The 18090-nt window shown below is 45.2% G+C and overlaps 1 protein-coding gene across 2 annotated transcripts in view; it reads right to left on the bottom strand.

Annotated features, from left to right (window-relative positions):
• Nucleotides 1–16189, bottom strand: part of LOC130276995 (malignant fibrous histiocytoma-amplified sequence 1 homolog) — an 89161-nt gene extending 72972 nt beyond the window's left edge. For both annotated transcript variants that reach the window (XR_008845329.1, XM_056527125.1), the window contains exons 1-4: nucleotides 15930–16189; nucleotides 8819–8926; nucleotides 2657–3530; nucleotides 852–1146 (exon numbers count right to left, since the gene is read on the bottom strand). Coding sequence is in view for 1 of the 2 variants with exons in the window: in XM_056527125.1 (XP_056383100.1) it covers nucleotides 852–1146; nucleotides 2657–3530; nucleotides 8819–8858 (1209 nt within the window). In the remaining variant the exon portion in view is untranslated. The remainder of the gene's footprint in view (nucleotides 1–851; nucleotides 1147–2656; nucleotides 3531–8818; nucleotides 8927–15929) is intronic.
• Between the last annotated feature and the right edge of the window lie 1901 nt (nucleotides 16190–18090).

Genomic DNA, 18090 nt, shown 5'->3' with positions numbered 1-18090 from the left:
TGCTCTCTCCTGTCTTATAATACTCCCCTGTGCTCTCTCCTGTCTGATAGCACTTCCCTGTGTTCTCTCCTGTCTGATAGTACTCCCCTGTGCTCTCTCCTGTCTGATAGGACTCCTCTGTGCTCTCTCCTGTCTGATAATACTCCCCTGTGCTCTCTCCTGTCTGATAGCACTCCTCGGTGCTCTCTCCTGTCTGATAGCACTCCTCTGTGCTCCCTCCTGTCTGATAGCACTCCTCTGTGCTCTCTCCTGTCTGATAGTACTCCCCTGTGCTCTCTCCTGTCTGATAGGACTCCTCTGTGCTCTCTCCTGTCTGATAATACTCCCCTGTGCTCTCTCCTGTCTGATAGCACTCCTCTGTGCTCTCTCCTGTCTGATAGGACTCCTCTGTGCTCTCTCCTGTCTGATAGGACTGCTCTGTGCTCTCTCCTGTCTGATAGGACTCCTCTGTGCTCTCTCCTGTCCTATCAGAAATGAGAGAGCACAGAGGAGTGCTAGCCCACCCTCACTTACTGGACTTTGTCCATGCCTGTGCTTCAGCTTGCGTAAAACCATGATTTTATAAGCCATGATATAAAAAGGAAATAACATTTTCTTATGAAGATTATTAGAAAGGTTAATGTTTTGCCAAGATGTACAACATATAAAAAGTTTTTGTATCTGACATTGCCCATTTAATTAAATCCAGTGACAGTGTCACTCAATGATAAGACCACCCATTGGACTCCTTAAAGAAGAACTGTAGTGCAAGGATAGTGTATAAGATATAGATCACGGAGGGGCCGACCGCTGGGGCCCCCCCAGCAATCTCCTGTACGGGGCCACAGCAGTGTGCAAGAACAAGCACATACATGAACAGTGCAGTTTGATAACTCTCTCAGCTTATCTGCCTGCTCCAAATATAGCTCAGAGTCTTGACGTTCCTCTAGGTTGTTTATGAAGTGGTTGAGGTTAGCCTTATGTTCATCAAGCATCCGGGTGATCTTTTCATCAATGTCTTTACTCTTCTCTTCCATTTGCCCTGGTTGGCATAGATCTGTGTGAGTGCCCACCATCATAACTACTGAATTTGGTACCCTCATGACCAGATTTTTTATCCAGAATCCCACAAGGTCCGTAAAATTCTGTTCATCAGCTACCTGGTACCTGTGTGAATACAGACATGGTGATCAGCATTTTTTAGGATTTTGACATCAAGATGCATTTTTACCTATATCAATAGGGACATTAACTAGAAATAGAAGTGCAGAACTGTAGAAAAACCTAATGCTTCACGAGTTCTCTGTGATAAACAAATTCCCCTAACTTTTCAAATTCTTGCTACAATTGGCTAGGTTCACATCTGTGTTTTATTTTGTTATTGTTCCGTCATAGGAGTAGCACAATTAAAAAATTTCCATGTCAGATCTACTGCATGACAGATGCCAATATGGCATGATGGACCTTGTTGACTTTCTATCACATTTTCATCATAGTGTCCAGAATTTTATTGGACAGAATGATACACTTAGGGAAATCATATCAGGGAAATCTGCAATAGAGGCTTTTAACAGCACACAGGTGAACATAGCTTAAGCTAAATGTGAACATCGCCAGCTAAGCCTAATGTTTAACTACATTTTGGTTCATACTAAGACCATATTTATAACAAAAAACATATACTGGGTTTGTATTTTAACTATAATGGTTACATGTGTCCCATAAATCATTAAAAGATAATAAAAATTTTTTAGTGTATCTTATGCATATGTTTCTGCACTAATTTGATACCTTTATCTACCTGTCTTTTTTTATATCTTCAGAAGAACATGAAAAACTCACAGGGACACTGATCAGAATCTTCTTGTAGTTTATTAGACCTGTGGACATCATTGTGTGCTCTGTTCACACAGGCATTATTTGTTTTCAGCAGAGGGGCCGGTATTTTAGACAGCAAGAATATCATAGTTTGTACCAATATCCTTGCAATCAGAATTACTGAAAACCACTTTATAAATCTAAGAGTCAAGATTACTTAGATCATAACCTCAAAATCAAGTTACATTTTTAAAGAGTACCTGTCACCAAATATAACTTTTCATATAGTGTTCCTTGTGTAATTAGTAGACACTTTCCCATTCACTTGCTTTTAAAATTTATCAACATAAATATGTTTAAAATGAATAGAAAAAATGGCCACTAGATGGCTCTGTTCTGTTCTCTGCCACAGTACAGTGAGTTTGGTCTCCTCCCAGCCTAGCAGGACACCAAACTCAGGAAGTGCTTCTCTGCACTGAGCTTGATTGAAAGCTGCAAAGAGCCTCACTGAAAGCTGCACAGACTGAAAGCTACACAGAGCCTCAATGAAAGCTGCAAAGAGCCTCACTGAAACCTGCATAGAGCCTCATTGAAACATGCATAAAACTAGAGGTTTTCTATTCATCAGAGCACTGCAACGATGTGAGGGTAGAAGCAGTCCCCCAGCAGGCTTCAGTGATGTCATGCCTGCTGGGAAAAGTCCACTTTCTCCTGCTGTGAGCAAGAAGGATGGTATGATACACAGCTTTTTAAAGCTCTGAAGTTTTAGGAGTAGTTAGGGAACAAAGACTGAGTTAGTTTAGAAAAATCTATTTGGTGACAGGTACTTTTTAATTCTTTATTTTTGTTCTGAACATACCTGTGTAGATTAACAACAAGGATGACAAGCGCATATGGAGTAATAAAAACATGATGAGTGCCATAATACTCCAGATGTCCAGCAAAGTCCCAGAATAAAAAGGTAAGATCTTTGATGTGAAATTCACTGATCTCTATGCCCACAGTTCTTTCCTTTAAGGACACAGGAACAACATGGCCCTGTGTGAGGCTCCTGCTTATTGTGGTTTTTCCAGCCAGACTTGCACCAATGAAAATAACTTTTACCCTCTTCTCCTCCCTGCCTTGGGTCTCTTGTAGTTGAAGGAAGTAACTGCGGATCTGTTTGAGGCCACCCACACACACTTCATCAGGAGGTTCCCTCAGATGGTTGCACGAAGCCTTGAACTTTTTCAAAGACATATCAAGGAAGAGCTCAACAGGCAATTTTTGGAGTTTATTGTTCTCCAGGTAAACTTCTTTTAAACTTTTTATTTTTAAGATACAATCAGGAAAGTCAATAAATAGATTGTGGGATAAGTTTAGGTACTGTAGCTTGGAACAACTGCCCAAGTCCGTTGGTAGTTGTAAAATACGGTTGTTGTTCAGTTTCAGGTGTTTAAGATCCTTAAGATTGAGAAATATACCAGTGGGAATAGTTTGTATTTTATTTTGGTTTAGCTCCAATTTTTCTAAATGTATCAAACTCTGGATTTCCATGGGGAAATCAGTCAGCTCGTTTTTGGAAAGAATTAAAACTCTAAGTTCCTGAAGACGGTTTATCCCAGAGACGCCTTTAAGTTTGTTTCTATCAAGATTAAGAGTTAGAATTGTGGTGTCAACCAAAACATCTGATGGAATCACCTTCAATCTCCTGAGCGACAGGTCTTTTTGCTTTGAAGGCAGAATTTCTTTGCCTGTGGAAAGGGAAAGACAGAGTTTTTACATTTTATGGGGTGATTATCACATGGATGACTTTGTCCTTAAAGAAGATATCCCATGCAGCAAAGAAAAAAAAATAGGGGGTCGAAAGTCATGAAAACCTGGAACAGCTGAATTTCCTGTCAGACAGAAGAATGCAGATAAAGCTTGTTTCTAAGCAGCATTGGTAATGGAAGTGATTTACAAACCTGTATAACTTTACCTTCTGCACTAAAAGCTGAACAATTATTTACTGTGAGACTTGTCCTTTAAATAAATACAGTACTGTGTTTTTAGATTACTCAGGTTCACTTTGTTCACTTCTTTACAGAAACAGTTATCCATGCATATGCAATAGTAAATAAGCAACTACTGTACTAAAGCCATCCCAGCAGCTTCCGCTCACAGATGTTGAAGCACAGCACTCAGGAGACACATAATGTAGAATTTATAGAACATATTATATAGTTACATAGTTAGTACAACTGAAAAAAAGACATATGTCCACCAAGTTCAACCAAGGAAGCTAATGGCATTCTTATTTTCTTGGGTTGTTAAAACCCGATTTATTGACCACTTGAGGATGCAGGGCATACAGGTGGTTAATAAATCTGTACCAGAGTCCTTATATGCATATGCATATGCATACGCCCTGCATCCAGAGTCCTTAAGGACTGAGGGCGTATGGATACGCCCGTGGGAATTCCGGTCCCCGCCGCTAGACGGTTTTGGACCGGATCGGGATGCCTGCTGAAACCATTCAGCAGGCACCCCGGCACATCGCCCAGGGGGGTCCTGAGACCCCCCCCCCCATGTCTGAGATCGCAGAAAATCGCATGTCAATTCAGACATGCGATTTTCTGCTATTCCGGGCTGATCGGGTCTCTGGTGACCCGATCACCCGGAAAATAGCGATGATCGGAGCTGTCAGGGACAGCCCCGATCATCTTGAGGGCTAGGAGTGAGGTCGCAGAGCTGCGATCTCCTCCTATACCCTGCCATTGGTCAGAACTGATTCTGACCAATGGCAGAGCAGGACAGTGGGTTGCCATGGCAACCCCCCATTCTGCCCACCCCTGGATGTCGAGGGGATCGTGTGTAGAAGATGGAGGCCGGTACCTGCAGGAGAAGATGCCTGGGGACCCCAGATCTTCGCTGGAGACTGCTGGATACTGGATCAGGTAGGGAAGCGACGGTGGGGGGGAGGATGGGGATTGAAAGTGAAAGTAAAACTATCTTTACTGTGGAAACCACTAGGAAGGCCAAACTGCAATTCCCAGCATGCCCAGAAAGCCAAAGGCTGTCTGGGCATGCTGGGAGTTGTAGTTTTGCAACATCTGGAGGGTCACAGTTTGGAGACCACTGTTACAGTGGTGCCCAAACGGTAGCCCTCCAGATGTTGCCAAACTACAACTCTCAGCATGCCTGGACTGCCCAGGCATGCTGGGAGTTGTAGTTCTGTAACATCTGTCCCTTCAGATTTAGCAATTTTCATGAGTTTTTTGAAAATTGCTGCTCTACTTTGAAGCCCTCTAATTTTTTCAAAAAGCAAAAATATGTCCATTTTATGATGCCAACATAAAGTGGACATATTGTATTTGTGAATAAAAATAAAATTTATTGTGAATATCCATTTTCCTCACAAGTAGAGAGCTTCAAAGTTCGAAAAATGCTAAATTTTAAAAATTTTCATGAAATTTGGGGATTTTTCACCAAAAAAAGATGCAAGTAACGCCGAAAATTTACCACCAAAATAAAGTAGAATATGTCATGATCTCAGAATATTCGGTAAAAGTGTTTTTGCATTACTAATTCGTAAAGCGACGGTGGTCAGAATTGCGAAAAAGGGCTCAGTCCTTAAGGTGAAAAAGGGCTGCATCCTTAAGGGGTTAAGGACTCAAGGCATATTTGAACGCTCTGCAGTTTTCCGGTCACCGACGTTCGCTGGCTGAAATCAATCAGCAGGCATCCCGTGCAAACGCCTGGGGGGTCCTGAAACCTGCTATTTGCGGTGATTCCAGGTCAATTGAGTCTCCGGTGACCCTATCACCCTTCCCCAGCACTGGTGCCACCTCAGAATCGCCCTGATTCGTCGACCGTTACCGGCCCACAAATCAGGACTCCTGCTGGGGGTTTCACTAATGGCACAAGCTCCGCCCCTAGACACTGGCAGCGGGGACCCCAGGACCAGCGGCGAGGAGTGGCGGCGAGGGACAGCAGAGCAGCAGCAGAATGTAAGGCTCTGCCTCCTGCTGTTGCTTAGCAACAACTCCCAGCATGTACAACCAAAGGGCATGCTGGGAGTTGTAGTTATGAAACAGCAGGAGGCACACAACTAAAACTCCCAGCATGACCTTTGGCTGTCTGTGCATGCTGGGAGTTGTAGTTATGCAACAGCTACTATTGCAAAACAGTGTATAATAAAACCAGCTCACCCCTCAAGTGCCGCCAGCTGCGTCACGGATTCAGCCTGGACCGTGCTGAAGTAACGTATAAGAAGGTAAGGAATATCCAGCGCAGCAGAAGCTCGAACGCATACGTTTATTTCCGATACAGCAACATACAGGAATGAAGACAGCAGTCACAGCAGTGACGCGTTTCGATCGTCTAAGCGATCTTAGTCATACTGACACAGTAGTCATGATGTTGGAAAGCCTATATAGGGGAGGTGCGTGTAGTCACCGGTGTGGAGACAATTATCACACTGGGAGGAGACACTCCTTTACAGACGTACATAAAAGCGGGACAGTCACAAATGCTTGTAACATATAACAGTGAGACCCATTAATAATGAGACATATTCGTTGTATAAAAAACACGCACATAGACAAAGAAAGTACAAAACTGTAACCAGTTATTTGCATAAATTGTATAAGATGGAGGCAAAGACAATTCATATGATATAGTGTATTATAATATAAATGTTGTAACCATCTGAAACAAGAAACGCAGGTGAAATTCCACTCTGAGGGATGAAGACCTAACAAAATATTAATGTAAAAGAACGTAGTGATGAAAAATAGTGCTGCAAACTTGTAAATAGCGTTCAGCACCATCTGGATATATACATAGGAAAAGATGCATCAGAGAACATGTGTATAGAAATAAAGGGATGTATAACGGAGCACATATTTATATACACATGTTCTCTGATACCAAATCTACCAAAGATAACTGCGGAGATTACCGTATTTTTCGCCGTATAAGACGCACTTTTTCTTCCCCAAAACTGGGGGGGAAAAAGTCGGTGCGTCTTATACGGCGAATACACCCCTATCGCGACGGTCCCTGCGGCCATCAACAGCCGGGACCCGCGGCTAATACAGGACATCACTGATCGCGGTGATGCCCTGTATTAACCCTTCAGACGCGGCGATCAAAGCTGACCGCCACGTCTGAAGGGAAAGTGACACTAACCCGGCTGTTCAGTCGGGCTGTTCGGGACCGCCGCGATTTCACCGTTGTTAGTGCTTACAGGACACCGGGAGGGACCTTACCTGCCTCCTCGGTGTCTTCTCCATTCAGGGATCCCCTGTATGGCCGGCGCTCTCCTTCCTCGTCATCACGTCGTCGCGTACGTGCGTAACGACGTGATGGCGGCGACGGAGAGCGAGGATACCCGGCCGGCAGCAGAGACGTTCTGGAGCGGCGGGGACACGTGAGTATTACCTCCTATGCAGTGGTCTTCAATCTGCGGACCTCCAGATGTTGCAAAACTACAACTCCCAGCATGCCCGGACAGCCAACGGGGAGTTGTAGTTTTGCAACATCTGGAGGTCCGCAGGTTGAAGACCACTAGTGGGTTCAAAATCTTTATTTTTTTAGATTTTGCACCTATAAATTGGGTGCGTCTTATACGCCGATGCGTCCTATAGGGCGAAAAATACGGTAATTGCCGCTATACAGACCTTTTATGCTATCTTTCTAGTTGGTATTAACTTATGCATATTGCGCATTATTTTATTTATTATTATCTATTCTTTATCATTTTGCCATTTATACATTGCTATAATCCCTACATTGGACGCAATGATAGTGGGTTAATTTTCTATGAATAAATAATTAGTATTTTCCGAGCCGTATCATTCATATCTTTACAATCTATACACTCCAGTACATTTACCTGGAAGGTCTGCACCCTCTCTATTTCATTTTTATATATTAATCTGCCAAGCTCCCCCTGATCTATAACGTGATTCTGCATATTCAATGCGACAGAGATTAAAAGAATGTCATTAATAAGATATTATTAGCAACATTTTGAAATACTGCCTACTGTATCATAGGACATCCATATAACATCAGTAGTTTGCAGTAGAGGGGTTGTGTGTGTTCTATTCCTGGGTGAATTCCTTCTTAAAAAATGAATGAGTGAAAAAGGTGAAAGGATCCCCAACTGGCAGCAGCTTTGTAATGGGCACTTGGCTGGTTAGGACCCTCATTTATCTTAAAGGGTACCTCTCATCAAATAAACTTTTGATATATTTTAGATTAATGAATGTTGAATAACTTTCCAATAGCATGTTAATGGAAAATATGCTTCTTTCTATTGTATTTTTCCCGATCAGTCCTGTCAGCAAGCATTTCTGACTCATGCTGGAGTCCTAAACACTCAGAGCTGCCAGCCTGCTTTGTTCACAGCCAAACAGGCTGTAAACAAAGCAGACTGGCAGCTCTGAGTGTTCTCCTTTGTGAACAAAGCAGACTGGCAGCTCGTAGTGTTTAGGACTCCAGCATGAGTCTGAAATGCTTGCTGCCAGGACTGGTAGGGAGACCCCTAGTGGTCATTTCTTCAAAGTGGAAAATGAAATAGAAAGAAGCATATTTTTAATAACATGCAATTGTAAAGTTATTCTGCATACATTAATCTATAATATATCAAAAGTTTTTTTTGATGAGAGGTACCCTTTAATGGAGAGGTGTGGTGCATGCTTGCCCTACATGAATTAGCCACAGAATACAGTTTACAATCTGTGATCAGCTTCTCAATAGTATCAGCCCTCCTGGTAGAAAAAAAATGGATGCAAAGCATTCCGTCACTTTTATTAGTAAAATAACTGAAATGTATGAAGTCTTTTCTTTCCATAGTGCTCGCTCTAGGAGGAAGTTAATCCAGCACGAAGTACACATTGTACAGACTGTTGCCTATCGATACCCGCAGTTAGTAGGGTAAATGTCTCTTTATACTTTTATCAACCAGTCATGATAATAGGTCTTGCAATTCAGTTGCTCTATAAGTAGTCCCAGCTTACTGCTACATACTGTATACTGCCAAAATACTTACTTTTTTCCTCCATGTTTTCTTCATATGGGCAAGGCTCCATTTCTTAAACACGAAGTTTCATTTCCTTATAGATTCACTTCTTTTAACAGCAAACTCCCGATGTCATCACTACAGCAAATTGTGAAATACAATGTGCACAATACTAGTAATAAAAATAGTAATCTTTATGTGGGCTCACTGATCTATACACCACACATGTGAGAGATACATAAAGGCTCTAGTACAGTGTTTTCCAAACAGTGTGCCTCCAGATGTTGCAAAACTACAACTCCCAGCATGCCTGGACAGCATGCTGGGAGTTGTAGTTTTACAACTGCTGGTGGCAAACTGCTCTAGTAAGCTTATGAGTGGATAGGGGAAAGGGTTAAATAAAGACATTAAAAGTTGTCTAACCCCTTTAACTTTGCATGGGAGTGGAGGGAGGGGGGGGGCGGTATATGTAGGTATGCGTATTGGAAGCCATTTTGCTAATTTTGGGATGTTCTGTTTTGTACACATTGGGCCTAATTTACTAATAGTGTTGGTTTTTTACTAGTGTGAAATGTTGCTTCAGTGCAGGATTCCTCTCTATTCACTATGGGGATTCAAAGATTTACAAGTCGGGAACATTTTCTGACCACCTTTTTCTAGGTGGAAATTTCCAGCCATTTACATTCAATAGCAAATAGGTTGTGACACCACGCCTCTTTTTGGACCAGCCACACCCTCTTTATGACAGACCATGCCCCTTTTTGGGCTTTTCACAGTGCTATGTCGGGTTTGTCGGATTTTCCCGGCGCACACTGTCGCAGATATGTCGCAGACACTCTGTTCCAAAATAACCCGGTTTCAGCATAGTAAATGAGGGCCATTGGGGGGAGATTTATCAAAACTTGTCCAGAGGAAAAGTTGCTGAGTTGCCCATAGCAACCAATCAGATCGCTTCTTTCCTTTTTAACAAGGCCTCTGTAAAATGAAATAAGCAATCTAATTGGTTGCTATGCTCAACTCAGCAACTTTTTCTTTGCACGGGTTTTAATAAATCTCCCCTATCTTTAATTCTGTAGGTCCATACAATTAATTACAGTGATGCCCAATTTATATGTTTTTTTAATTTTACTACTTTAAAAAAAAACTAAAAACTTTTTGGACAAAAATAAGTATGCTTAAAATCGTACTCTTCTGACCCCTATAACATTTATTTTTCCATGTATGAGAGCTTATTTTATGTACCGTCATCTGTAGTTTTTATCGGTACCATTTTTGTTTTGTTGGAACTTTTTGATCACTTTTTTTCTGCTATATGAAGTGACCAAAAATCAGCAATTCTGGACTCGTACGGCGAAGAGGCAGGTAAAGGTCTTCTTGGGACCTGCAAATTCATGGTGGTGCCTTCTGAGCTAGCCATTTTAGATGGCTCAATCAACTTTGCTTGCAGCGTCTAAAGTGTTAATGCTGGGTATCGCCAAGCATCAGCCTTTTCATTGGTTGATAATGCCGAGCTGCCTGATGCCGAAGCGCATGGGGGCCCTATTATCCGTAATTTCCCAGGGGCCCCACGAGTTGTTAGTCCACCCCTGCTGCTCCTTCCTTCCTCTCCTCCCCATGTGGGCTCACTGCTACTCCTTCCTCCTCACCATGCGGGCTTACTGCTCCTTCCTTACCTCACCATGCAGGCTCACCACTCCTTTCTTACCTCACCATGCGGGATCACTGCTCCGTCCTTACCTCCCATGTGGGCTCACTACTCCTTCACCTCACCATGCAGACTCACTGCTCCTTCCGCACCTCACCATGTGGGCTCACTGTTCTTTCCTCACCTCACTATGCCGCCTCACTATTCCTTCCTCACCTCACCATGCCGCCTTACTGTTCCTTCCTCCCCTCACCATGCCGCCTCACTGTTCCTTCCTCCCCTCACCATGCCGCCTCACTGTTCCTTCCTCCCCTCACCATGCCGCCTCACTGTTCCGTCCTCACCTCAGCATGCAGGCTCACTGTTCCTTCCTCACCTCACCATGCCTGCTCACTGCACCTTCCTCACCTCACTCAGTCCTCACCTCAACTTATGGGCTCACTGCTCCTTCCTTCCTCACCATGTGGGCTCTTTGCTCCTTCCTTGCTCACCATGTGAGCTCACTTCTGCTCCTCCCTGCTGCTCCTCTCTTCCTCACCTTACCCCGTGGGCTCCCTGCTCCTTCCTTTCTCACCTCACCATGCGGGCTTACTGCTCCTTCCTTCCTCTCCTCACCCCATGCAAGCTCACTTCTTATTGTCCTGTATGTGGACAGTGCACATTATCTCTTTGTCAAGAGAAAAATAAAATGATTCAATTTCTGCGAGGTCTCTCGTACACAGCTGTATAACCGCTTCATAAAGCACTTGCGTTGTTTGGGAATGTTTATGGAGCCATATAACACCTAAGTATGCCTTTAATATCACATAGAAGCATATAAATCCAACAGATTAAATATGGCATACTCCATCAAATAACGTATTATGGAGATATTCTTCATAACACAGTGGCTTTTTAGGCACAAGGATAGGTTGGAACTCTAGCTTGTATATACGAATTAGTCAACATTTGAATCTTAAGTAAAAGTTTAGCTTGTAATTTTATACAATCAGCAGCTGGTTTAAAAAATTTAATAAAAAAAACTCTTATTGAGATGTATAACCTCCACGGATCAGATGTTTTTCCAGCACATCCCCCCCATCCCCCCCCCTCCCCCCCCCCCCCCCAGATGCTCAATCAAATTAAGACTCACAGAATGGTTAGGCCAAGTCAACATCTTGAACTGTTCCTCATCCTTAAAGGGGTACTCCGGTGGTTAAGATTTTTGGCTATGTTGCATTTTCTTTTAATGTTCATGTTTTTTGCAATTGACATGTATTATATGATTGTGTAGCATGTGTCTTTTTTTCTTACCTGTTTGTGGGCGAGGAAGTTCTGTAGTCCTGTGTTGGATCTCTTACTGTTGTCCACAGGTTAGGATTAGGCTGTGGACAAGATGTCAGGGCCTTTTTTTCTCTGTTCTTTCAGAACTGCATGAGAGATAAGCCACACACCCTCATCTCCCCCTCCAGGTGGTCACAGGTCTGCATGAGAGCAAGAAGCTCCTACACATCTCCTCATCTCCCCTCCCCCTGCTCTGTCTTCTGAGGACGCAGGTCTGCACTGAAAGAAGACAGAGAAGATGTATGTGAAGGGGAGGAAGTGTCATGTGAAGGGATAACAAGGTGCACAGACAGGGGATGTATAGACTACAGGGGAATAAATCTCGGACTGGGGATGATTTCTATGTGTGAAAGGGGGGGGGGGGGGACTCCTGAATGACACTTGCTGGTAGTTGTAGTCCCTGTTATGTGTGTGTATGCTACTGTTTACAAACCAGTCTGCCTCCAGCTGTATCAAAACTACAACTCCCAGCATGCCTGGACAGACTTTGGGCATGCTGGGAGTTGTAGTTTTGCAACAGCTGGAGGCACACTGGTTGGGAAACACTGTCCTAGCCTATTCAGCATGCACATCATGTTACACCAGTGTTTCCCAACCAGTGTGCATCCACCTGTTGCAAAACTACAACTCCCAGCATTCCCCGACAGCCTTTGAGCATGCTGGGAGTTGTAGTTTTGTAACAGCTGGAGGCACACTGAATGGGAAACACTGGCCTAGCCTATTCAGTATATTACAAACAAAGTGCATTGTTTCCCAACCAGGGTGTCTTCAGCTGTATCAAAACTACAACTCCCAGCATGCCCGGACAGCTTTTGGCTGTCCGGGCATGCTGGTAGCAGTAGTTATGCAACACCTGGAGGCACCCTGGTTGGGAAACACTGGTGTATGCCCTATAGAGGTGTGGTGAACTACAACCCCCAGGAGACTACAGAGGCAGTATGCTGGTGTTATACCACAGACTGAAGACTCCTGAATGACACATGCTGGGAGTTGTGGTCCCTTTTGTGCGTGTATGCCAGTGTATCCCAACCATGTCTGATTATATTAGTGTGCTCTGCATAAGGGGGCCGACCCGGGAAAATAGTAGGATGGGTAAAGGGTGGAACAAACAAAAAAAAAAAGGAGCAGCCCCAAACCAGCAAGGCATGTGGCATGCTGGGATTTGTAGTTTTCAGCACAGCAAGAAACAGGAAATGGGAGCAAAGATAGGAAAACAAAGTGGGCGATAAAAAGACAACAAAGAACGGAAATAGAGTTGCCTAAACAACAGGAATAGAAATGAAACAAAACAAATAGGGTAAGTCAAAAACGGAAAAACACGTTGACCACCGGAGTACCCCTTTAAACCATTCCTGAACAATCTTTGTAGTGTGACATCCTGATGCCATCGGTTACCCAGCTTAGCAATGCACATGCATCCAGCCACCCAAAATTTACCAGAGCAGATGTAAAATTATGAGACCAGGCCATTTTCTTCCACTGCTTTCAGGGAACGATCAATCTGAGCACTTGTTGACTATGCAGCCCCACACATAGCAGTGTACTGTGGGTTCTGAGATCTTTCTTTCAAAGCAAACATTAACTTTTTCAGCAATTTGTGCTACAGTAGCTTTCCTGTGGGATCAAAAAGGCTAGCCTTTTCTCCAAAAGTGGCTTAATAATATTTGGGTGCTCATAACTCAGTTGCCAGTCATCTGCCTTAGACCACATTTGGTGTGTACCAATTCATTTATTCCAGGAACACGCCACAAGATCAGCTGCATCTGGATGCTTTAAGACAGTTGTCTGGCAATCACAAACTCACTAAGATCCTAACAGATTTTAAAAATTGTAAGAGTGCAATTCATACCCGGAGAGCAGTTGTCCGACATTAACCATTGCGATGTTGTAATCAAAGTTGATTGCGGTGTCTAAAAAACATTACCGACTAGCTCGGGGAGCTGATTGGGACCACAGCAACAAAATTGCGGTGTCCTGACCAGCTAAGAGGACAGACGTAAGGTCCCTACCTGCGTCCACCCCATCCGAGCAGTACTCCTGTACTGCAGGCAGCAGAGCATTGTTCAGTGTTAGCAATCGAGAGATTACATATAAGGCTAGGTTCACACTACGGAATTTCCGCCTGCAATTCCGCTTTGAAATTGCAGGCAGAATTTCCGCTTGCTTTAATGTATAGTGTAGTGAATGGGTTTCCGTTCACAAATTCACACTTCGGAATTTGTGAAGCAGAATTTGTGAACGGAAAACCTGCTTGGAAATTTCCGCCTGAAGAATGGCATTGCTCATTCTTCAAAAGGAAATACTCGCGGAACACATTGCAATCTATAGGAGACTGCAGTGTCCGCATGGTCCTAGCGCCGACTGATTCAGTCGGTCCTGGCCACACTCGGTATCTCCGGGCGGAAATTTTCTGCCTGGAAATTCTGCAGTGTGAACCTAGCCTAATAGTCCCCAAGAGGGACTAAATAACAGTAAAAACTAGGGATCGACCAATATCGTTTTTTTAGGGCCAATACCGATAATCGGTGGAGGTTGGGGCCGATAACTTATACTGGAATATTGGTATAAGCTATCGGCTATTTATCCCTCCGCGACACCGCTGCAGATCATTGATTTAAATCAATGAACTGCAGTGGCTTTTGCGGTGCCATAGACCGCCGCTGCCACCCGCTTCTCTCCCCCTGCCTGATCGGGGATCCTGAGTCCTATCACCGTCGCACCGCTCCCCCCATCGCCGCACCGCTCCACGCCCACTACCGCCCCGGCCCCATTGCCTCCCCCATCCCCGGTTTTCTAATTACCTGTTCCCGGGGTCCACTCTACATCTGGCTCCGGTGGCGTCCTCCTGAGCTGTCACTGTGACATCACGTCGCGTCACTCGTCATTGCGCACAGCGTAACGCAGGACGCAGCAGGAGCCTGAAGTAGTGTGGACCCCGGGAACAGGTAATTATTAAACCGGGATGGGGGAGGCAATGGGGGCGGTGCGGTGGGGGGGGGGGCGGTGCGGCAGGTCGGGGGTGGGGAGGTCGCGGTGCAGGGCATTATCGGCAAGGTAATTGCCGATACCGATAATGCCCAAAATCATGATTATCGGCCGATAATAATCAGTCGATCCCTAGTAAAAACAATATAAAAAAAAAATATATGAAAATAAGCCCATTCCCTTATCAAAACTAGAGATGAGCGAATTTACAGTAATTCGATTCGTCACAAACTTCTCGGGTCGGTGTTTGCGGACTTTAGCCTGCATAAATGGGTTCAGCTTTCAGGTGCTCCGGTGGGCTGGAAAAGGTGGATACAGTCCTAGGAGACTCTCTCCTAGGACTGTATCCACCTTTTCCAGCCCACCGGAGCACCTGAAAGCTAAACTCATTTATGCAGGCTAAAGTCATCAACTGCCGAGCTGAGAAGTCAGTGACGAATAGAATTATTGGAAGTTCGCTCATCTCTAATCAAAACAAAAATGGTACCTATAAAAACTACAGATCACGGCCCAAAAAATTTGTCCTGATATAGCTCAGTATAAGGCTCCTTTCACACTATGAATTTCTCCGTTTACAAACTTCCGTCACATGTTCCGTCACTACAGCTGCAAAACCCGGCAGTTACAAAACCCCTGACGGCCGTGACTGAATTGCATTGCAGCCTATGGGATTTTGTAACTGCCCGTTTGCACCCGTATATGTCCGTAATTCATTACGGGCGTTCTACAGTGACGGGACATCGTGGCGGAAAAGTTACTGCATGCAGTAATTTTTCCGCCACGATGTCCCGTCACTGTATAACGCCCGTAATGAATTACGGGCATATACGGGTGCAAACGGGCAGTTACAAAACCCCATAGGGTGCAATGCAATTTAGTCACGGCCGTCTGGGGTTGTGTAACAGCCGGGTTTTGCAGCTGTAGTGACGGAACATGTGACGGAAGTTTGTAAACGGAGAAATTCATAGTGTGAAAGGAGCCTAAGGAAGAATAAAAGTATTATGAGGAACAAAAGGAGAAAATTTTAAGCATGCTAATTTTTGTACATAAATGTATAAGTAGTAAAATAAAACAAAACCAACATAATTTGGGTATTTCTTTGAAAAGAATTACATGTGTTTAGTCATGAGAAAAGACGTTTGGGGGGAGATATGATCAATGCATATAAGGAGATTTTTTAACACTTACCATAAAATCTCTTTCTCGAAGGATCCATTGGGGGACACAGACTGTGGGTGTATGCTGCTGTCTCTAGGAGGTGTGTGACACTATGGCAACAAAAACAGTTGGCTCCTCCCAGCAGGATATACCCGCCTTCAGGCTCTGAGCTAATCAGTTTAAGTTCCAGAGCAATAGGAGGAGACCAACAGGTCAAGAAAAACCCAAAACTGTCCGAGAACCAGAAGAAAAAGCATAACTGAACACACCCTCGGACAGAGAACCAAGGAAAATCCCAAAAGGGTGGGAGTTGTGTCCCCCAATGGATCCTTTGAGAAAGAGATTTTACGGTAAGTGTTAAAAAATCTCCTTTTCTCTATCGGCTCCATTGGGGGACACAGACCATGGTACGTACCAAAGCCGTCCCTTGGGTGGGCAGATAAGCAGTCAGGCAGACGGCCGTTCCACGGCCGCCTGCAACACTTTACGGCCCAGACTAGCATCAGCCGATGCGAAGGTATGAACTCTGTAGAACCTTGAGAAAGTGTGCAAAGACAACCAGGTAGCCGCCCTGCAAATCTGCGAGGCCGAGGCTCTATTCTGGAGAACCCAGGATGCCCCAACAGAACGGGTAGAATGAGCCACAACCTTGAAAGGAGGAATCTTCCCCTTACAGCGAAAGGCCTCCGAAACGGCAGACCGAATCCACCGAGAAATGGTGGCCTTCGAAGCAGGTTGTCCCTTGCGACGACCTTCCGTAAGGACGAAAAAGGAATCACACTGACTAAACGAAGAAGTGATCGAGAGATAAGACCGAACAACCCGAACTACATCCAGCTTGTGTAGTAAGCGCTCCTTAGGATGAGAAGGAGCAGGACAAAAAGACGGGAGGACAATGTCCTCATTGAGATGAAAGGCCGAAACCCCCTTAGGCAAAAAGGAGGGATCTGGCCGGAAAACAACCTTGTCTTGGTGGATCACAAGAAACGGAGAACGGCAGGAGAGAGACACCCTCTGGATGGAGGTGATAGCAACAAGAAATGCCACTTTCCAAGAAAGGAGTCGGAGAGACACCTCTCTAAGGGGCTCAAAGAGTGCACCCTGGAGGGCACTCAGAACCATATTCAAGTCCCAAGGGGAGAGGGTGACCAATAAGGAGGAACAGCATGCGTCACTCCTTGAAGGAAAGTCCAGACATGAGAATTAGAAGCCAGGGGCCGCTGGAAAAGAACAGTAAGGGCCGAAACCTGACCTTTAAGGGAACTGAGAGACAACCCTAGTTCCAACCCCGACTGCAAAAAGGAGAGAAGACGGGGAACCGAGAAGGTTCCCGGGGAGAAGTCTTGAGCTTCACACCAACGAAAATAAGACCACCAAGTACGGTGGGAAATTCTTGCAGAGGAGGGCTTACGAGCCTTGAGCATTTTGTGAATGACTTGGGAAGAGAACCCGTGGGCCCTCAAAACCGCGGTCTCAACCGCAGCTCCGTCAAATGCAACGACTGTAAATTCGGGTGGCAAAGAGGACCCTGAGAGAGCAGGTCCGGACGGAGCAGAAGGCGCAGTGGAGTGTCGTTCAGGAGCCTGACTACGTCGGCGTACCACGACCTTCGGGGCCAATCTGGAGCTACCAGAATGGCGGGGACGTCCTCTGCCTTGAGCTTCCTCAGCACCCTGGGAAGGAGCGGAAGAGGAGGGAACAGATAGGTTAGGGCAAACCCCGCCCAAGGAATCACTAGGGCGTCCACGGCCAGAGCCTGAGGGTCCCGGGACTTGGACACAAAAGGAAGGATCTTCCGATTGTGCCGGGCGCAAAGAGGTCCACGTCCAGAATGCCCCAGAGGTCGCAGAGTTGTGCGAAGACCTCTGGATGTAGAGACCACTCGCCGGGGTCAGGTGAGGACCGACTGAGGAAGTCCGCTTCCCAGTTGAGCACCCCCGGAATGTGAATAGCCGAAATGGCCGGAACCTTGCTCTCCGCCCAGGTGAGAATCTTGGTCACCTCGGCCATGGCTGCCGAGCTGCGAATGCCACCCTGTCGATTTATGTACGCCACGGCCGTGGCGTTGTCCGACTGGATGCGGACAGGACGGGACTGAAGACGGGACTCCCAATGAAGAAGACAAAGAAGAATCGCCCGTAATTCTAATATGTTTATCGGAAGAAGGGTCTCCAGGGGAGACCAGAGTCCC

The sequence above is a fragment of the Hyla sarda genome, chromosome 6, assembly GCF_029499605.1.
Source record: "Hyla sarda isolate aHylSar1 chromosome 6, aHylSar1.hap1, whole genome shotgun sequence".
Lineage (NCBI taxonomy): Eukaryota > Metazoa > Chordata > Amphibia > Anura > Hylidae > Hyla > Hyla sarda.
The sequence above is the reverse complement of the archived record's forward strand: the minus strand, read 5'-3'. Positions and strand labels throughout refer to the sequence as shown.